General features: G+C 36.8%; 1 protein-coding gene across 1 annotated transcript; it reads right to left on the bottom strand.

The window, feature by feature from the left end:
* Positions 1 to 1,013: 1,013 nt before the first annotated feature.
* On the bottom strand, positions 1,014 to 2,306 carry LOC143576721 (uncharacterized). Its single transcript, XM_077060776.1, has one exon. It carries the CDS (start codon positions 2,304 to 2,306, stop codon positions 1,014 to 1,016), a length of 1,293 nt encoding a protein of 430 aa, XP_076916891.1.
* Positions 2,307 to 23,098: the final 20,792 nt, after the last annotated feature.

Here is a 23,098-nt window from a genome sequence, read left to right as displayed (position 1 = left end):
ACATTTTAGTTTTTTTTATCCTTTTGAGTTTTTGATTTATACTTTGAGCTATAATTTTGTTGTTGTTATTATTATTATTACTTTTATTTTTATTTTGAGAGATTTTGATTTCAATCATTTAAAAGTTAAAAATACTTCTCATCATTCTTAATTTTGTAACCCTTATCAAAAATAAATACTTTTACAAAATAACAAATTATATTAAACATTTTCTTTCACCTACTCTGTTTTGAAGAAAAATATATGTAATCGTTCCATTTTACTTAGTCAACTTAGAAAGTTAGTCGACCTATAAAATTTAAGAGATTTTGTTGTAGTCAATCTATAAAATTCGTTAAATTTTGTAACCCTTAGCATATTAACCTTTATCAATGTCTTTGTCAACTTAAGCATATACACTATAATACAGTTAATGAATATTTTATTGAAAAACATTTTTAACGGCCAATTTGAATTACACTGCCCCAGGCCTGGCTCCGAAAACCTTTAAAAATTTTAGGCCGAAGGAGAGTATAAATTTGGCCCTTAAGACTTAAGTAAAACATAAAATTCGATAACTCAAATAATCATACGATGATAATTGTAATTTCAAAACACCAAACATAAATATTGTAGCAAAAATAATCTAAATTGCATACCTAAACGAAACGTGATGCTCTCCTAGCATTTTTTTAAGTAAAACCCTCAATAAAGTCTTGATAATTTATGCTTTCCAATACATCACTCTCAATAGATGTAAACGCCAAGCCGTTAAGTCTTTCTTGGGACATTGTGGACCGCATGTAAGTCTTCAACAACTTCAATTTTAAAAAACTTCTTTCAGCCGAAGCCACGGTTACCGGAATAGTCAATAACACTTGATACGCATTTACCACATTAGGGAAAAAAACCATGTTGCACCACATTGTTTAAAGCATCCAAAGACATGACAATATCACTAGATAAAAATGTCTCAAATAACTTCAACTCCAAATAAAGCTCCTCGGCATCAACATCGAACTCGTCTCCATTCTTTAATGCTTCTTGAAGAGTATAACAACATGCTTAAGTTTTGTTTCATCAAGCGTCTTCAACTGTTTAGGAAACAAAAAACCAAATAGTTTTTCGTATTGTTCAAATCTTGTTTCAAGAGAAGCAATTGCTTGGTCAACAATAAATAAAAAGCAATTGACTTTAAAGTTCTCCTCGGGTGAAAATAAGACTTCTTGCTCATGAGACTTGTCAAATTGTTTTTTCCTAATAATCGAACGTTTTTTAGAGAATACCAGATCAACACCCATTTCAATAGCAATTTTTGTATCTTCATCAATAGCCTTAGAGAAGCCCACTTCTCTATAATTCTTGAAGAATTTAATCAATTTTTTCACTTGTTTAATAGCAACATCGATAATCATATTTTTGGATTGCAATCTTTTGCCCACGAAATTAACCGTTGATAATATTTCATACCATATGACAGTTGCTATATAAAATTTAAACTCACAAGCTTCATTCTTTGATAGCGAACGAGCATCGCTTTGAGTTTTAGTATCGGCATCGGTATTGAGGTCCCTAACTTCAAGCAAAGCTTCTCTTACATCCATAAGTTGAAATATAATCGGTTTAACACTATCCACACGACTTTCCCAACGGGTGGGACACATTGACCTAAGAGTCAATCCTTTAACATTGTCTTTTAAATTCGCCCACCTTTTAGTAGAATTAGCAAAGACGGAATAAATCTGTTGTATTACACCAAAGAATTCTCTAGATTTAGTGCAAGTATTAGCCATGTCACATAATACAAGGTTAAGACTATGACAACCACATGCGGCATAAAAATCTCTAGGATTTATATCTAAGAATCTCTTTTGAACTCCTTGATGTTTTCCTTTCATGTTTGATCCATTATCATAGCCTTGGCCACACATATTATTGACATCCAAACCAAGAGACTTTAATTCTTCAAGTGTGACATTAAAAAGTCCCTTACCGGTGGTATCATCAACAACTAGAAAACCTAGAAAAGATTCCTCAATAGTAACCGTATTAGAGTTTAAATTGACATCGACATACCTCACAATTATCGACATTTGTTCTTTGTGACTTATATCAGGAGTGCAATCAAGGATGATAGAATAATACTTTGCTTGCTTTATCTTCTCGATGATTTCTGATCTAATCCAATGTGCTAGCAAACCTATTAACTCGTTTTGGATGTTGTGCCCAAGATAATGTACGCTTAGTTCATCATTCATAATAGGTCGTACATGTTCTTTTATAGTTGGGTCAAAGTCTTCCAACATCTCATCAATCAAAGTTTCCATTACATTTTTGATACAACTTTTCGTAGGATCCCAGAAATGATAAACCATTTTAGCAAGAAATTTCACAAGTGCAAGAATCTTAAAAATAACTTCTCTCCAATAATCTCTTTCTTTCTTGAATTGCTCGTATGCTACTTTGTCAATTGTTTCCTTACATTTCAACCTTTTTACGCATTTCAAACCATTGTTTCATATTATTCAAATGTTCAATGCTAGATTCATGATCTTTAAGTCTAATGGAAAAGTGTTTCCAATTCGCAAAACCATCGCTATCCAACCCACCTTTCGGTTGTCTTTTTCTATAAAATTTACAACAAAAACAAAATAGCTTGTCAACCTCTTTCAATTACACTAGCCATACTCTATCACAAGTCTCCCCATTAGATAGACGTCTTGTATACATGCTTGAAGAAAATCGTCTTCCAATTGAATTCACCAGACCCTTATGAATAGTCAAATCTCGTTTTGGACCTTTCTCAACCAAGATATTGATCATGTACGGATTAAGGGTATCCCAATTTCTAGGATAAAAAATATCAATATTTGTATTTATATCACCTTCATCCAAATTAACACCTTCCATATTAACATCAACATCATCTTCATCCAAGTCAACATCATCTTTATCCACATGAACATCCAAATCAATATCATCTTTATCCACTTGAACATCCACATTGTTTTGGTCAAAAATAATCAAGGATAATATAACCAAATTTGTAATGTGAGGTTTAGTGCTAGATTGATAATAATGATTATGAAACAGTTGCAAACACAAACACAAGGATTTGTTACGAGGAAAAGCCCTTGATCTTGTTCGGATCGCCGGCACAAAAACCCCGGGTGATGACAATTGTCTATCACCACTTTATTAATATAAAAAATAAGGATACAAGGTTGGAGATTATGATCAGTGTTTACAATAATTCTAAGTGTGTGTGTACAGCTAGAGAGAGTTCTTGATATTGCTTAAGTGCGTAGCTGATGTATATGTGACCTAGCTTATCAATAATCTCGTTATAAATAAAAAATAACGACTAACTAAAAGTCCTATAAATGTGCCACTCTTCCATTAGCTTCGTCCACTCCTTTTGACCACGTGCAGAAGGAGTGCAGCAGCGAGATATAAGGTAGACTTGGTCATGCAGCCGTTATATCTATTAATCACAACACCATTCAAACACAATCATTAGTAAACAAATAATACCGAGGATCGTTGATCCTACGTAACCTAGAATATATCTCAAGGATTAATTATCCAGAAGTTACACAAGGATTGAGTATCCTCTGCATAAAATCTATGCCCTAACAATTGCCCCCAAAATGGCGGGTGTTTCCCTGCAAAAGATAATACGCTTAGACTTGTGACATGCAATTATTATCTCTAACCCTTATTATTTTCGGCCGCCTATATATGTGATTGTTAAACTCTTTATAACCACATATCTCCGCAGCCAAACAAGTATCCTCTTTTCTTCTCTTTTCATTTTCTTTGAATAATATTTACTCTCATAATATGTCTACTGGTTCCACTTCTTCTTCCGATCATTCGGAGTTATCAGAAATGCAATCCCAAAACCTTCTCACTAACCCATCCTTTGAGATCTGTAAATTCACGGACCCCGAAATCGACGACCTCCGACCACTGTTCCCATCGGAAACCATTTTCCGACCTTTCGAATCTTTAATCCGATGTGACACCTACTCGAAGACTTGGGTCTGCTTCCCGGCTTGTCCTTTCTATATTGGTTACACGTATCCTTTCCCGTCTTTTACCCAAAGCTTCTTCGATGCAACGGGAATGTGTTACATTCAAGCCACACAGATGATCTGGAGGGTCTTGCGCACCATCGAGAGAATCATAGAGGAAGAGAATATCGAGTTCAGTGTCCATGAGCTATCACACCTTTATACCTTAACCACTCACGGGTCAAACCAATTCGTTTTAAAATCCAAACCCCGAAAGCCTACTCCGATTTCCAAAGTAACCCAGAATGGTTTCCTTTAGAGGAATCAATTCTTTTTTGTGAATCGAAGCTCCATTCCTGGTGGGACTGATTTACCATTAAAATGGGTTAAAAGGGTAGGATCCTGGATCCTTGAAGAAGCTGCTTAGAATAATCGATTCTTCTTTTAACTATTTTACTCTGTTCTTTCTTCTTGTAGTGGATAACTTTTCTTCGTTGGCTAACCTACATGGAACAAGAGAGGAAGCAAGAAAATTTCTTGCCCTGGATCCTGAAGTTCGCACTTTCCAGGCCAAATTCCTAGAGGCTTTTTGTGAAATCTCTTCAAACCCACCAGCAATATGTCAAGTAAGATGTAAAGTTGTATAATAAAGTAAATCAGATAGAAGGCTTATCTGTTTCTTGTGCTTTATATGTGCTCAAAAGTCTAACAAGTCCGTCAGCAAGTTCTCCTTGGAGGACATTGATAGCCTCATAACCCCACAGGTCGTCAAGAAGAAAGCCCTAAAAGCGACTGCCAGCTCTGAGCCAAGAATCGCCACTACTGAAGCCAAATCAGGAGCATCAAAGAGAAAGAGAACCTCAGAGCCTGAAAGTTTTTTTGATATGTTCATTGTTGTAAGTATCCTTGATCCGATTATCCCATGTTTATGAATCAAGAGTACTTCCAACCTTGTGTAACTGTCTTGAACAGGCCGTAAACTCTTCTAGAGACTATCACGAAAAGATCGTGGGCTAACTGGGGGAGAGCCTTACTGGAATGGGAAGCGCATCAGTAGCAAAGGACAAAGCTCTAGCCAAGCTCACCAAAGAGAAGAAATGCTTGGAGGATCTGCTATCCACAACAGAATCCCAACATCAAGAGGAAGTGACGCAAGCTACCTAGGAGGCAAAAATGTGGGCAGCCAGGTCGGTGTTGCAGGCTCGGTTCAACATGACAATGGAAGCTGGTGATCCTACTTTTGATAAGTCGACTTGGGATGTGGAGAAGTGGAGGCAGGCTCTGGTTGCGCTTGGTGGAGGAGATGACGAAGGAGATGCTGAGGTCGCTGATGGAAGTGGAGCTGGAACGAGTGGTACGAAGGATGCGGGCGAGATGGACGAAGGAAAGGAAGCAGCAGTTGATAGAGAAGCTGCTGAAACGGGCAATGAAGGATAGAGAAGACAAGGCCTGAGCCTATTTTTTATTATTTGCTTGTTTGTGTTTTCAAGGATATTTGATCATGGTCTGTAATAAGCAATAGTAACTAGGATAACGGATCTATGATCCTTAAGACAATTTCCAGGGTAGCAAAGGTGGAGGGATTCTCTGTTTGTGGGTATTTTCCTGCACTTTATGAATAGTCAGTAACACCTGCTTAACCCGGATGGATGGTCCATCTTTTGAATGGTGAAATCCGGGTTAAGAATTTTGGGTATTTCCAGGAGACTTATTATTAATAACAACTTAAAACTTTTGTCTATATGCATATTATTTATTATTCCCAAAGTAAGTCTGATATAGTCTTAGATTTGTTAAAAGTTTTAACAGATATTCTTGATTAGAAAGCTTTAAGGATAGAATATCCTTGTAAGAAATAAACTAAGGATCTTGAATCCTTACAAAAAAGTTTTTATAAAGATTTTAGCCAAGTAAATATAAATTGATAAGTTGAAATCATATCATAAGATCTGATTAGACCTGAATTACCATAAGTATTGATCCATCTGCGATCCTTGTAAAAATAAATTAAGGATCTTGAATCCATAAGTGTTGATCCTTCTATGATCCTCGCAATTGAACTTGGGATACCTGATGCAAATAGCTTATGATATTAACTGGGATTAAACCCAAAAAACCATGGACAAGCCCAAATAAACTGGGGACAAGCCCAAATAAACTGATGTTAAACTAGGGACTCGCCCAAACCGGGATTTAGCCCAAATGTAAGTAACGTGAAAACGCCAAAACCTTAGATAACATGAAAGTGTTAGAATCTTTTATCTTGAGATAACATGAAAATGTTATAAACCGGTGGTATGGTACATCAACCATAAATCGTAGGATCCTCCGTATAACCAAAAGCAACGAAATTGTCAGCCACTAAATGTGCACTGGTCCCACTACCCCGAATTATACGTTGGATACCGTGCGCTCTAGGGGAGAATGTAGAAACTCTAATTTATAAGAAAGGTGAAAACCTTTAAACCATAGAGGATATTACCATCGGGGGTCATACCTTAATCGTGGGCAAAGCCAAGGAAATAACAATGTACCTTGTATGTGAGGGAGAGGTGGCCAACCACTTAGTCATTGAACCTCTTATTAAAATCTGCATTGTTACTTAAAACTTGGAAAAGATAAATGTTAAGGATAGATTATCCTTAAGTTAGTAATGTAATTCTAAAATAAAGGAATAAAGAATAGAACTTTACCAACTTGAGGATCCTCAATCCTTTAAGGATCCATGATCCTGGCTAGACAAAATATTTCTTCAGATGGATGGCATTCCATGCTCTTGGTAACCTGTTTCCTTCCATAGTCAGCAGGTGATATCCCCATTCCAGATTCTGACTCGATCAAGTAGGGGCCTGCCTTCCCACTTAGGTGCTAGCTTTCCATCTGTGGGATTAGTTGTATTTTGGAAAGCCTTCCTTAAGAATAAATCTCCTTCTTGAAATCTTCGAATCCTGATGTTCTTGTTGTATGCCCCAGCTACCCTTTGCTGATATGCTACCATTCTGATCTTAGCTAGATCTCTAAGCTTATCAACAGTATCAAGATCTTGGATAAGGATTTCATAGTTGGCTTGAGGATCACGGATGCTTGTTCTGGCAGTAGGAACCACCATCTCCGTAGGGATTACAGCTTCTAAGCCAAACAACAATGAGAAAGGTGTTTGATCTGTTTCATTCTTGGGTGTTGTCCTGTCAGCCCAAAGAACGTAAGGTAGCTCTTCAGCCCATTTACTCTTCTTGGATCCCAAATTTTTCTTCAAATTGTTGATGATGATCTTGTTACTTGATTCTGCCTGGCCATTAGCTTGAGGATGAATTGTTGTGGAGGTAATTATCTTGATGCCCCAGCTGTCACAAAAGTTAGTGGTTTTTTCCCGATAAACTGGGAACCATTGTCACAAATAATTCCTAAAGGAATACCAAATCTAGTAATAATGTTTCTTTTAATGAAAAATATCACCTCTTTTTCGCGGACTTGTACAAAAGCTTCAGCTTCTATCCACTTCGAGAAGTAATCAGTCATGGCAAGCATAAGCACTATTCCTCTTGGTGCTTTAGGTAGCTTACCCACAATATCCATGCCCCACTTCATGAAAGGCCATGATGAGGATATAGGATGCATAGGCTCCGCTGGCTGGTGCAGACGGTTGTCGTGTCTTTGACATGCATCACATTTCTTTGAGTACTTCATGGCGTCTCTCATCATGGTTGGCCAGAAGTATCATGTTCTTAGAATCCTAGAGAATAGGGCTCTACCTCCAGTGTGATTGCCACAATCACCTTCGTGAAAATATTTGAGCACCTCTTGGATTTCAGGTTCCTCACTACACCTCAAGTATGGACCTGCAAGAGACTTCCTATACATAATATCATGTAATAAGACGTATGGTGATACCTTAAGTTTGAAGGTTTTAGGATTTTCTGTAGCGGGAATCTCTCTGTCTTGAATGAATTTTTTGATTGGGAGGATCCAAGATCCTTGATTATTTGAGGATAATAGATCCCAAAGCACAATCTCTTTGTTAGTTGTTGTCTCCATGACTTCTTGTTCTCCTATTGCTGGTGAAAGTATATGGATGATTGGTATTTTTACATCATCCGGTATCTTCAAGGATGATGCTAGATTTTCCAAGGCATCTGCCCCAACATTCTCTTCACTTGGTACATGTATAGTACTAAAAGAATCGAAGAACTTTGATAGTTCTTTCACAATATCTAGATATTTAATAGTTTTTCTCCTTTAACAGCATATGAGCCATTAAAGTGGTTAGCTATTAATAATGAATCTATATACACCTGAAGATACCTGATCCTCACGTGTTTAGCTAATTGCAAACCTGCGATTATAGCTTCATATTCCGCTTCATTATTTGTGGCTTGAAACTCACAGGCTATAGACTGGGCTATTATGTCCCCTTTGACGATTTCAGTAGAATACCCAATCATGTTCCTCTTACGTTGGAAGCTCCATTTGTGAAGTGGATCCAAGGATCCTTGGTTTCTTCTAGTTGTTGAACTTCCAAATCAGTTTCCTTCTGGATGTCACTACTGAAATCAGTCACAAAGTCTGCGAGTGTTTGTGACTTAATGGTTGTTTTGGGCTCATACTGAATATCATATGCATTCAGCTTCACAGCCCACTTGGCCATCTTTCCTGGCAGTTCTGGCTTTCTAAGCGCATTCTTAACAGGATAATTAGTTCTCAAAATAATAGTGTGTGTTTTAAAGTAATGCCTTAACTTAGCAGAAGCCATAATAACTGAAAGTATTAACTTTTCTAAATGAGAATACTTGGCTTCAGCATCTAGAAGACTTTTACTTACATAATAAACAGGATGTTGCTCCCCTTCACGATCCTTTACAAGGACAACACTTACTGCATTACCCGAGACAGCTAGGTACAAGGATAGGGGTTCTTCGTCTATTGGCTTCATTAATGCTGGTGCTGAGGATAAGTAATCCTTCAAGGCTTTGAGTGCAGCCTCATGCTTCTCCGTCCACTCGAACTTTTTATTCTTTCTAAGGATATCATAAAAATCCTTACACTTCTTCGAAGATCGAGAGATGAACCTATTCAAGGCTGCGATTCTTCCAGTAAACCTTTGTACATCCTTTGCATTCACGGGAGACTTCAGGTTGATGATGGCCTTTATATGTTCCGGGCTAGCCTCTATACCCCTCTTAGTGACCATATAACCAAGGAACTTTTCCGCCTTAACACCAAAATGTCATTTAGATGGATTGAGTTTCATGTTATACCGGTCAAGGATATTAAAGGATTCACACAAGTCTTTAAGATGATCTTCAGCTATCTTGGACTTGACAACCATGTCTTCTATATAGACTTCCATGGTTTTCCCTAGCTGATCATTAAGCATCATGTTGACTAAGCGTTGATAATTTGCACCTGCATTTCTTAGTCCAAATGGCATGGGAATATAGCAATATATTCCAGTAGGAGTCATGAATGATGTGTCTTTCTGATCAGATGGTTCCATCTAAATTTGTTGGAATCCAGAGGAAGCATCCATAAAAGTAAGCATTTCATATCATGTTGTTGCATCCACCATGGAGTCTATGTGGTAATGGGAAAGGATTCTTGGGGCATGCCTTGTTTAAATCAGTGAAATCGACACACACCCTCCACTTTCCATTATTTTCTGAAACAACCACATTAGCCAACCATCGAGGATACTTAACCTCTCTGATCGTACCGGCCTTAAGAAGTTTTACAACTTCTTGTATGATCGCGTTCCTCTCAGGAGCGAATTTCCTTCAATTCTGATGGACGGGTTTATCATAATTATCAAGGCCTAACTTAAGAGTAATTACCACTTTTGATATACCTGTTATGTCGGAGTGCTTGAAGGCGAATGAAGATTTTTGTTGCTTGAGGAAGGATACTATGTCCTCTTCAATGCTAGTAGGGATACTGGATCCTAGGAAAACTTTTACGTTTGGATCCTCATGATCCAAGGATACTTCTTTTAGGTCTTATTCTCGAGCCTCCAGCACGTTCCTTGGATGTTGCTATAGTTGTTATGCTATCGTTTGTTTGGCCGTCGTGGTTTCATGGACGAAGAATAATAATTCTTAGCTTCCACTTGGTCACCATCTATTCTTACTACTCCCCAAGGAGTTCGTAATTTTATACATTGGTGATAAGTAGATTCTACAGCTTTCATTCCATGTATCCATGGCCTGCCAAGAATTACATTGTAACAAGACAAGTTATCTATAACATAAAATTTTTTATAAGAGTTTAACCCTTCAATGTATATAGGGAGTTTGATGTCCCCCATTGTTTTCTTAGTTTCGCCACTGAAACCAACTTGCATGGATTTTCGGGGGATGATTTCCGAGTCTGGGATATTCATCTTCAGGAGTACATCATGTTGGATGATGTTGACTGAGCTTCCATCATCGACTAGGATTCTACACACATAATAGTTAGCAATAAAAAAAGTTACAATTAAACCATCGTGATGAGGATCCTGGATGCTTGTTTTATCCTCTTCATCAAAAAAGATTCTCTTATAAGTCGTTAAGGTAGTGGATATGACAAGTCGCTCTCCGTTCTCTAACTTATTCTCTTTAGCATGTCTCTTGGCCGAGGAGAAGGAAGTTCCACATATATATAAGCCACCAGTGTTGAAATTGATGACTTGTGCATCAGGTGGGGGCGGAGTTGCTTTTTGTGGGACATATTTCAGGATCCTGGATCCTTAACTTTTTTCTTTCAAGGAGCTCTTTGAAGTGGACTTTACTTAGAAGATAGCCAATTTCCCTTCTTAGACCAATGCATTCATCAGTCAAATGGTCAAAATCTTCGTGGAATGCACACCATTTAGACTTATCCTTGAAGGATGTCGACTTCTCATTTTTCCGAGGCCACCTTGCTGTGTCTCCAAGATCCTTCATAGCATAGATTAGGCCATGAGTATTGGCTGAGAAGCAATACTCAAAAATACTTGGGTAATCCTAATTATCATCGTCTCCTTCTTTGATTTCTCGGTCGTTTTGGTTGTTGAACTTGGAGTACGGCTTTGAGTTGTTATTTCTGAATGAGGATCCATGTTTCTGGTTAGGTGACTCTTGTTTTGTTGGAGTTTCTAACCGTTCCTGGATCTTCTTGTCATCCTCTAGCCTTATAAATCTGAGTGCCTTGTTTCTGACTTCATCTAAAGTCCTGCATGGGGTCATCACAATATCGTCATAAAATGGGGAGCCCGTATGTAGTCCCATCTTGAATGCCTCAACAGGCGTAGCCATATCAAGATTAGGGATTTATAGGGTTTCCTTGCCAAACCTTGTATCAAAATCCCTTAAGGATTCATCATAAGGTTGGACAAATCTATATAAGTCACTTGTTAATTTCTTGAATTTTCTACTACAAGAAAATTGGCTATTAAATAAATTAACTAAATGTGAAAAAGAAGTAACAGAGTTGGGAGGAAGACTTAGCAGCCATTTAAGCGCAGATCCTGTTAGTGTGGATCCGAATCCCTTGCATATACAGGCCTCCTTGAGTCTTTCAGGAATTGGATTGATCTCCATTCTCTCCCTATATTGAGCCACATGTTCGTCTGGATCGGTGGTACCATCATACACCTTCATATTGGGGGTTTGAAAGCGTTTTGGGATTTCAGCATCATATATTGGTGGAGCAAATCTTGATAGCTTGTGGATTCCTTCTAGTATTTCAGGAATGGGTCAGACCACTCCTGGTACACTCCTAGTACACTGGTATTTCAGGAATAGGTAATTTCTAGAGCTCCTTGGCGATGGCCTGGTTATTTCGTGGATCCTGCATGGAACCAAGGTTAGTGTCTAAGGATATGGGATTATAAGAATTACCTATTTGTTGACTAAACATCGGCATCCCGGATGAGTAGCCAAGGTAGGAAGTATCTGCTATGGTAGTTGGTCCACCAGAGGCAATGGTCTGCATAGGAAAGTTGTCTACCTCATGGACCTCTGAAGACCTTTGATGCTGAATTCCTGAGGATCCTTGACTCTGCCAGAAGGATCCTTGAGGTTGGAAGTTGAAGGATCCTAGATGACACAATCCAGAAGATCCTGGTCGAAGGATGGATGATCCTTGCTGAAGGAACGAGGATCCTTGAGCTTGTTGACCCATTGACCCCGGTTGAAGGATATATGATCCTTGCTGGAGAAACGAGGATCCTTGAGCTTGCTGACTCATGGACTCCGTTGCTGGAGGAACGAGGATCCTTGAGCTTGCTGACCCATGGACCCCGGTTGAAGGATAGATGATCCTTGCTGGAGAAACGAGGATCCTTGAGCTTGTTGAGCTAGGGATCCTGGAGTGGTGAAACCAACATCCTTGTTATCAAAGGAGTCTGATCCTCCAGCGGCTTCTTATTCTTCTTGAGATCCTCTATCTCACGTAGGATCTTCTGGTTAGTCTTGTACTGCTGTTCCATGTACGCCTTTACATGCGAAAACATAGCAGAAATATCATTGTTAGAGTTTACCACATAAGTGGCAGCAGTGGTCTTTGAGCTCTAGAATACTGGCAGTTGTGTCTTGTTTCCAGCAGTAGTAGCCCTTGGTGATCCTGCTAGTGAAGGAGGCATCAGTGGTAAAGTTCTTGATGGGTGAGAAACTGATGAAGGCATGGTGAATGAATTAGAAGATTGTTGAGAGGCCATTGATGGTGGTATTAATTGAAAAGGTTGAATATTGATATGGTATTTTTTGGATTATAGTACCAATTGCCCCACGTGGGCGCCTATTTGTTTTGGTCAAAAATCAATCAAGGATAATATAACCAAATTTGTAATGTCAGGTTTAGTGCTAGATTTATAATAATGATTATGAAACAGTTGCAAACACAAACACAATGATTTGTTACGAGGAAAAGCCCTTGATCTTGTTCGGATCGCCGGCACAAAAACCCCGGGTGATGACAATTGTCTATCACCACTTTATTAATATAAAAAATAAGGATACAAGGTTGGAGATTATGATCAGTGTTTACAATAATTCTAAGTGTGTGTACATCTAGAGAGAGTTCTTGATATTGCTTAAGTGCGTAGGTGATGTATATGTGATCTAGCTGATCAATAATCTCGTTATAAATAAAAAATAACAACTACTAAAAGTCCCATAAATCCGCCACTCTTCCATTAGCTTCGTCCACTCCTTTTGACAACGTACAGAAGGAGTGCAGCAGCGAGATATAAGGTAGACTTGGTCATGCAGCCGTTATATCTATTAATCACAACACCATTCAAACACAATCATTAGTAAACAAATAATACCGAGGACCCTTGATCCTACGTAACCTGGAATATATCTCAAGGATAAATTATCCAGAAGTTACACATGGATAGAGTATCCTCAGCATAAAATCTATGACCTAACACACATCAATATCGTCTTCATCCACATGAACATCCGCATCAATATCATCTTCATCCACATTGACATTACCATCAACATTTGCTTCAACATTAATCACATTATCTTTATCAACGTAAACGCATTGTTGTTCTTCTTTACCGCTTGAAGTTTGAGGTTGTTTTGGAAAAAACTTAAATATATCCCCAGCTTGAGACTTTGTTAATTCTTCCGCACGTTCCCTCTTTTTAAGTTTTTGACTTCCTGATAGATACTTGTATTTAGGAGGCATTTTTTTTGAAAAATATATACTGATATATATTAGTAAAATATATATAATCATATAATAATATAATCTAATAAACCTACTGTGCTAGTATGCTAGATATATAATATACTATATATATTAGTACAATATATAATATTCTAACATAATCTAACAGTCGGAGCCTCGGTTCTAACATAATCCACAGTATAAATATAATCTAAATTCTAACATATTATATATGTTAGAAGAGGCAGGCGCGGATGGGCTAGCGGCTGGGAATGGCGTGAAGGGTTCTTGGGTTGCGTGAATAGAATAATGTTTTTTTTAGTACTTTAATTTTTTTTTAGATATTAATGTGTTTTTTTAATTAATGTGTGTTTTTTTAAATAATTTATGAGTTTTTTTAATAATACGTTTTTTTAATACATTTATAAAAAAATAAAAAAAAAAAACCGCTCGCGCCCCCTCTCGCGCCCCTCCACACCATGTCCCGGGGCGCGAGCACCACAACCAACACCCATCTTATCAAGTTTCTCTCTCTGCCACACGTCACAATATTATTGGCTGGCGCCCCCACTCGCGCCCCCCACACCCCTCAGCCTTACAAGTAACAAACCTCAAGTCCTCAACTCAATAAGACAATATCCTCTTGCAGGCTTGCAGCGTCGACTATCAGACAGTCCGAGCCTCGGAGGGATCCAAGAGACTAAAGACTGAAGCAAGCCGGCGTAGCGGCGCTGTGGCTTGCCGGAGTGGGCCGTGGATACCGACGGACCTGTCACGACGGTAAGGGTTTTAAGTTTCTGATGATCGTCGTTCGTGTCGTGCCTCTTGGTCTCGTAATTCATAACCAGGTAAACAAAATCTGAAAATTGTAAATGGTTTATGGGCTTTCATATTTATTGAAAATTGTAATTGGGCCTTGTTAAAAGAAAGCTGAATTATAAATTATATATAAAATATATAAAAAAATTTTAAACATTTTCGGGTCTACCGCGGAGTCGGGCCTAGGTCCGTCGACCACTCCGCCCTGGTCAATGGCCGACCCTGACTGGCCCATCCTCTTATTTTCATTTCGCTACCAGGAGGAAACCAGCCTAGGGCTGAAAATGATTCGAACGAACACGAATAAGGCCTTGTTCATGTTCAATTGTTAAGAAAACAATGTGATCATTAACGGGTCACGAACACTTTTCGAACGAGAGTTAATTTCATATTCGTTTGTTAAGGAAATGAATCCGTTCACGAACATTTTACAAACACAAATAAAAACGTTAGAGCCTAAAGATTGAGATCAATGTGAATAATGAGAAAGATAATGAAAACAATTCAAGATTATGGTTTTCTATCTTATGTTAGAGGTACTAAATCAAAGAATATAAATGCTTAGATAAACTGAATAAATGTACAAAAACCTTTTATGAACAACATATACAAATGAACATGCATGAACAAATGTTCACGAAAACAATTGAACAAACGAGGACTCTGTTCATGTTCGTTTGTTTAACTAATCGAACAGATTTCTTGTTCACGTCCGTTCATTTATTAAACGAACAAACATAAATAAACTTTCTGCCGAACGATTCATGAATGGGTCGCTGAACGTTTGATTCGTTCACAACCCTAAACGCACACACCCTGTAGATGGGAAACCCCCTTGACCCAGTTTGAGCCCCCCCCTCCCCTTCTCAAGTAAGTCTTGAATCTGAGACATCTTTTTTACGAAATTAAAGTCTTTAGGTACCTCACATTAATCACTTGTACTAGAATTTTAATTATTTTCTCCTTTTTTTTAACTATTTTAAACCTTAGATACTTTACGTTAGGTATTCCACTAAATCTAAAATAAATTTTTGGGCGACCATGTATATTTGTGCGTTATTTAAGTATTAGTTGTTGTTTATGGTTGTATTTATGTAACTTTTTTTTCAAACCAGGTCACTAAATCTTTTAATCGAGCCTTATTATATTCTTTGTGCGTCAAGAAAGCAATAGAAGTGAGGATTTTTTTTGGGGGGAGAGAGGGGGGGTTCAGGATTTGTAATATATGTAGTTATATTTAAAAAAACAAAAAAAAAACATTAATTATACTAAAAAATAAGAAAACAAAAAATAAAATCCACATTATCACTCCATATCAACATAAAAAAAAGATTAAAAAAATTCTTCATTAAAAAACAAAAACATGTTAAAACCAATAATATAAATATATAATGAAAGTTGAATGAGATTAATTTTTAAACTTCGGTGACGTAGTTGGAAAACTATTGTTTACATATTACATAATAATAAATAAATACTTCCTCCGTCATATTAACAGTGTCTATATTTTCTATTTTGTTTGTCCAATTACAAATGTTCTATTTCTAAGATACCATTAAACACGAACAACTAGCATTAATAAACAATATTGATTGATCCAATTTTTAAAGACATTACTGTATTTTGGTAAGCAAAAAATGTAATAATTCAATCAATCTTAAAATTTGTGTTTTTTCAAAACATGACATTTAAAGAGATATTATTTAATAAATACTAGTGTTTATTAATATTTATTATTTATTGAATACTAATAAATACTAATATTTATTGATATTTAATATGAAATCAATATTAACGATATCATTTATCATCCATAAATAAATACTAATATAAATATAAGTGTCTCTTAACATTTTCAATCGAACATATCTGAAAACTTTCTAAGGACACTCGTCCCCATGGCCAAACTTATGAAAACAACTGCCATCATCTTAAGCATCACGTTTCTATCACTGTTCGTTGGCCTTAACTGTATGTTTTATCTTTTCTAGATCGACGTTTCAACATCCATTAGGATAATTTGGTATAGTATTATGATTTTGATTTCATATTGTTTAACATGAATATAGGCACAAGAGTTGCAAGCGGACAGAGATACGGAGACAGCAGTTCAACTCCACAAAATGAGAAGTTAGGAACGCTCATTTGCAAACACTATAATCAGCCCTTGTTACCTTATTGCTGTTGTGACGATAAAGATGACTGCTTCGATAACAAAGAAACATGTTATCAGTGGTGTGTAAATCATCCTATTAGGTGTTTTTAAATCATAAACTACCATGACATAATATGGTATTAACCAAGTCACTAGTTCAAATCCGCTTTAATGATTTGTTATATACGTACGAAGACATTATGGGTGAAGTTATTAGGGATCAAATCTGTCTTGAACTGGACAAAGAATACATAAGATTTTACAAAAAACACAACATTGGTAACTGTTTCGGACCCATAATCTATTTGCTTCAATACAAGCAAGCCAGATCATTTGTTCTTTAGTAGCCCAACTTTAAACACATATTATACATATCATCATCGGTTTCTATTGTAGCTACCGACCAACCTGTTGGATTAGGGTTAATTCGTAGGCCTTGTTCGGCCGGTTTAAAATATGAACTATGAAGTCAAAAGAGGAGACGAGTGCGGGCAGCGGTAGACGTGCACAAATCGGGTACAGTTGAAAAATCCGAACCGGTTCGGAACCGGTTTTTTTCACACCGGGTAGGAAATGGCACCGGTTCCAGTTAGGAACCGGTTCGGTTCCCGACCCGAACCGATGCCCCGAAATGCCAACTTTTAGGAACCGGGTAGGGTAGGAACCGGGACCGGTTATTACGTAAAAACCGGTTCCGCTGGTTTTTTTTGAAATTCGAATAAAAGAGCCGTTACAAACCGGTTCCAACGGCTATATAGCCGTTTTTGACCGTTGAAACCGGTTTTTTTTATTACTATAATTAGGTTATTTACATTCTATAAATAGCAAGGTATGGTGTGTACTTGTTAAACCACTTCCGAAACTATAAAACACACTCCAAAACACAATTAAGCTTAAACCGACAACAAATGACAACTAATGACGACGTTGTTATGGTGATCGAAACAACACGATGCCCCGATGTTTGGGTTCATTACGATTTGTGTCTCATGACCGACTCACAAGAGATGGCTCGTTGCAAATATTGCTCAAAGTTTCTTAAAGCAGGGTGCAACTCGACATTACGAAAACATACGAATAAGTATTGTCGAGAGAAAAGAAATTTGGATGCTAAAAAAGCGGAAGTGGGAGAGTCATCCGGTTCTACAACCCAAGCATCTATCGCCGGTGTCACACCCCGACCAAAGGCGGAACATGCCGGGGCGTAACGTATTGATTGGACAGTAGCTCGAAAGACACTAATTAAAGTGACAATAATTATTCAATTCATTATATCAAAACAAGTACACAAATTCAATAAACAGAACAACAATTACATCATTGTATTTTGAATAATATCCTAACGTAAAACTAAATTCTTCGATCTTGAACAATGTAAATTACTTGTACATGTAGCATGTATAAAAATAGAGTTTATCAACACGAATGTTGGTGAGAATACACAAGTTTTAGTTGAGATACATATATAGATAAAAAGCCACAATTCATATGTAAATGATGAGTATTACTCTTTCTATGAAAATGTAAACAACTAAATAGATGTGGACCCGTTCTTATTGATACGAAATCAATGTACTTAGGTAAATGTATGATCGTACTAGATGATGATAGATGAGGATGAGATACCAATCACCAAATATAAAATAAACAATTAAGCACATAGATCATTTATCATAGAGCATGCAATAATCACACATAAACATATATTGAATTGTGTTTTGAATAGATGTGGGAATAAAAATGTGTAATGTAAATAGGGTATACATGTCACCCCCAAAATATAAAAGATGAAAAAGGGGGATATGTAAACTCACTTGAAATTTATAGGCGTCGTTAACAAGTCGACGGATTTAGCGAGTTGGTCGGTCACGCGGTGAATTCCAACAAGTTGTCCTAAGTTAAAAGTATAAATGAAGTAAATATCAAAACGAAGGAAACAAACTAGGCACGATATAATGAGTTTATAAAGGATTGGGATCGATAATGTGTTGAATATATTTTATATTAACTTATAAAGTTGCATTGGAAACGTAACAAATTTTTTAATACTTTTACAAGTTTCGTTTTAAATAAATAAATGAAATAAAGATCCAAAGTTTTATATGTATCTATTTATATATTAAAACATCCATTTAATAAGCGAACACCCTTCTTGAAAGATTTCGAGTAAAAACTATTTATATATATATATATATATATATCTTATTTTTAAAAAATAATTATATTAGGCTTTTAAATCAAGAAAATATATATTTAAAGATATATATAAAATATATACATGTACGAAAATGTTAATCGATGATTTATTTTGGAGGTTTAATGGGGTTCGGTTTGTTAACTGAGTGAGAAATGGTATTGATTCACAAAATATTATTAAAGGAATAAAGTTTTAAAACAAAATAAATAAAATAAAATAAAAATAATCAAACCGGGCCCGAAGGACTCGAACCCTCTCCCCAGGCCGGTTCATAGTCTTAGCGTAAACATACTGGCCATCTAGGCTAGTGTTTAATCTGATTAAAAGATTGCAAACAATAAAGCATATACATAATTTCCAATCATCCCCAAAATCCTCATAAACCCTAGAAAGAAACAATAAACAAACGATGGTCTTATACCCTCTGTTAATCAAAATTGACCGAGGGGTTTTTAAGGGAGCATGAAAACGAACCAGAAACATGTTTCAATTACCGATTTGGATGCCAGATTAAGGGAGAACGGGATCGATGGGTTCGCGGCTTCAACTTGAACTCGATTTGGGTCTGGACGACTTTGTATGTTGAAATTCAGTTAGGGTTTAGTGTCGTGATGCTGTAAAGTGTCTATGGTCGAGTTTAATTGAATTATAAATGAGTATTTATAGTGAAATAAGGTTTTTTTAGGTGCGGTTTGTTAAGTTTTCAAAGCACGTTGATTTGCTGTCAATTAGTTCTCATTTTCCACAATTAGAGTGTCGATGGAACGCGCTAAGGATCAAAGAATGATTTGGTGAAATCAATTTCGTGATTTAGGCCGAGAATTGAGGGCCAAGAAGGAGGGAGGCGTCGGTGGTGATAGGAGGTAATAAGAAGAAGATGGTTTGTTTGATAGTTTTGCAAAATAGTCCTTACACTTAGGTGGTGGGTGTAAAAGTGGGTAAAATTTAGCTAACTGGTGGATTTTGCATGTATCTCATAGTTGTTATTAATAAACAAATAAATAAACAAAATATATATAAACTTAAACGAAGGTGGGAATTAGTAACGAGCGTTCGAATAATAAATGAGGCAAATGAAAGAAAAAAGATAAAATAAAATAAACGGGTCGGGTTTCGGAATTGAAAAGTAACGAATGTTACAGCCGGTGACAACGCTTAATCGTTGTAGAACGCCGAATTAAAACGACGGACTTTGTTTTTTAGTTTTAGTTGTTATGTTTAGCATCGTTTATGTTTTAATAATATTTGTAATACTTATTGTTTAAATAAATAAAATTTTCGTCGTTATTAAAAAAGTAACAAAAAATTAATCATAACTAACAAAAGTAGTTATTATTAAACAAATCAAAACTAAATATTAGTTGAACTTGTTACAAATAATTTTACTAAAACAAATAAAAAACACAAATTACAACTCTTCTTCGTCTTCACCCTCGTCTTCGTTATCGGAAGAAAGCCCGTCATCCGCCTCCTCATCATGAATAGGAAGCTCTATTGGTATTTCGTCTTCAAATTGTTGTACACGATCCACCGCATCCAAATGGTCCTTTAGGCAAATGCAAACCTCTAGAGACTCGGGAGTTAATTTTGTTCTTCGCATAGATAATACCCTCCCACTAAGAGAAAAAACCGATTCGGAAGCAACCGTTGAGGCTTGTACGACAAGCAAATCACGAGCCATGGCGGATAGAATGGGGAATTCGTTTTGTTTTCCTTTCCACCAAGACAACAAATCAATATTGCGAATTTCGTCGACCGTTGCGCCCTCAACATAGTTTGCTCCACTATATCGACCAAGTTCGCTAGTTGGTGTGTTTCCTCTTTGCCTCTTAGATGCCGATTCACGAACCGCATTCATCAAGTTTATAAGTGGGTCATTGCACGGCCTACTAGTTGTTGTTTTTTTTTTTCACAAAAGACGATCTCGTGCTTGGAACATACATTTGAAAATAATGGTCATAAAGGTCTTGAAGGTTTTTGTTGAACTTTTCCTTCGCTTCCGTCGACAACTTTAGGTCGATCTCATGCATACCCATGTTGTCGAATATTTCCTCGATCGTTGTCTCAACCCCATGAACATTCCAATAGGGGTTTAATGCAGCGGCACAAGTAAAGACAGGCGGTATGTTTTCAAAATATTTTAAGAACTTTTCCTTCATCAACAATATTCTTGAAGAGTTTGTTCTTCTGCGCAAAGTTTTAAAAAGTGCAAGACATGTAGTACAATTCTTGCAAAACCCAACAACTAATAGGATAATAGAATCCCGATAACTTTGTTGTTGAGTTTTTGAACACCTCAAGATACCCCAACAAAAAACCGACATTGACTCAAACACTTTCCGGAAGCTTATCGGCCTCGCGTTCATCAACAAGATTGTTATGAAAAGATTGTAAAGTTTGGCGTTGGGTAAAAGCACACTTTAGCATATGACAAGTTGAGTTCCAACGGGTTGGAACGTCCCAATTCGGCCCCAAATACTTTCTTTCAACCGACTTGCAACAGTTCTTATATTCTCTTTTACCACTTTTGAAGACATCTTGTAACATAAGTCTAAAGAATTTTAAATCGTCACAAATGTTAATGATAAATTTTGAACAACCAAGTTGATGATATGTGCAACACATCGAACATGAAAAGAAATCCCCGAAACAAGGTGGTGAATATTTAATGATAAATTTTTCGGCCGCCTTAGTATTGTTTGAAGCGTTTTCAAACGAAATCGAAAATATTTTATTTCTCAAGTTGTAAGTCGTTATAACTTCATCAAGTAATTCAAACAATTTTTCGGCGGTATGTGGAAACGAAAAGTTTTCAAAAGCGATGGTGCGTTTCATCAACTGCCATGTCACCGGATCAACCCAATGAGCGGTGACACATATGTATGATTCGGGCAACCCGTGTGGTGCCGACCAAACATCAGTAGTTAAACTAACCATCGCTTGTAAAGAATGAAAAAACTCGATTAACTCTTTCTTAGCACACTCCCACAACTTGATACAATTACGTCTTAAGGTAGTACAACTTACATGTGTGTATCGCGGTTGTAGAGTTTATCGAATCAACGACGTCAAATCCGGGACATCAAAGTGGTTAAACGGCAAACCTCGTTGAATAACGAACTTTGCCATTCTATCTTGAACTTGAGTCGTGTTGTATCAAAATAGTGTACCATCTTTACCCAAGTCAACTTGATCGGTCGCTCCAATCCCTTTCAAGGTCTTGCAATAAGGCTTCTCGATGTGCTTTCTCAAAGTCGAGTTGGAATAGTGCTTAATTTGTGTTCCACATAGTTTGCAACGAGCCTTTTGATAACCTTCGGCATTCACAATCAAATCCCAATTCTTCCATATGTCTTGGTTGCGGTTATGGGTGACGACCGCAAGAACATTTGGGTCCTCCATAGCACGAACGAGTTCAATAAAAACATTCTTCTTAGCCTTCTTGTTAGTTTTTTTTTATGGGTGCCATAATAATATTTAGTTGGATGGTCGGGTTTGCTAAAGGAGAAGTATTTTAGTTTGTTTTTGAGTTTGGTGGTGAAACAAGTAATGGAAAACAACTTATATATAGGTTTTGGGCTACAAGAACCGGTTCTAACGGCTATATTACCGTTGGAACCAGTTACAACGGCTCTTTTGTTTCTCAAAAACCGGTTCCAACGGCTATATTACCGTTGGAACCGGTTCCAACGGCTAGTTTGACCTGTGTTTGACCTTTTAAAAAAACCCGTCGGAACCGGTTTTTTGGGGTAGGAACCGGTCCAGGTACAATTAGGAACCGGGTAGGAACCGGGTTTGAACCGATTGGGAAATACAAATAAGGGAACCGGGTATGATTTTCGGGTACAAAAATACCTAAACCGGGTATTTGGTCCATCGGGGAGGAACTGGAACCGGTTCCAGGTCGGTTCCACCGGTTCGGTTCCGGAACCGGTTTTTTTGTGCACGTCTACTTGGTATTTTATTTAATATTATTTAAATTTATATTTTATAATTTTAATTGTTGGAATATTTATTAACATATTATTTTGTAATCAATATATATTAAAGTTTCTTTTACTAGTTCCGTTGGTTTCGTGTTTAACAGCGAATCACTTAACTTTTTCGTGTGAAAATTGTGTGTTAAATTTTGAAAACTTTTTTGATATGAAATTATATAAATTTTACAAGTTCTTTTGTATTTTGTAGAAACACTTTATTTCTTCTTTTAATTATTACTTTCCACAAAAACAATAGTTTGAAAGTTTTCTGACATGAACTTTTGAGGACGAAGCTTTTATCAGCATGTCCTTGTTA

Source organism: Bidens hawaiensis, unplaced genomic scaffold (assembly GCF_021521415.1).
Source record: "Bidens hawaiensis isolate Kalapana, Puna unplaced genomic scaffold, B.hawaiensis_p1.1 tig00000142_1, whole genome shotgun sequence".
Lineage (NCBI taxonomy): Eukaryota > Viridiplantae > Streptophyta > Magnoliopsida > Asterales > Asteraceae > Bidens > Bidens hawaiensis.
This window is presented reverse-complemented; position numbering and strand designations above follow the sequence as displayed.

What these genes read in the sequence shown, in the direction of transcription:
- LOC143576721 (XM_077060776.1), bottom strand. Translation starts at nt 2,306, where the DNA reads ATGGAAACTTTGATTGATGAGATGTTGGAAGACTTTGACCCAACTATA.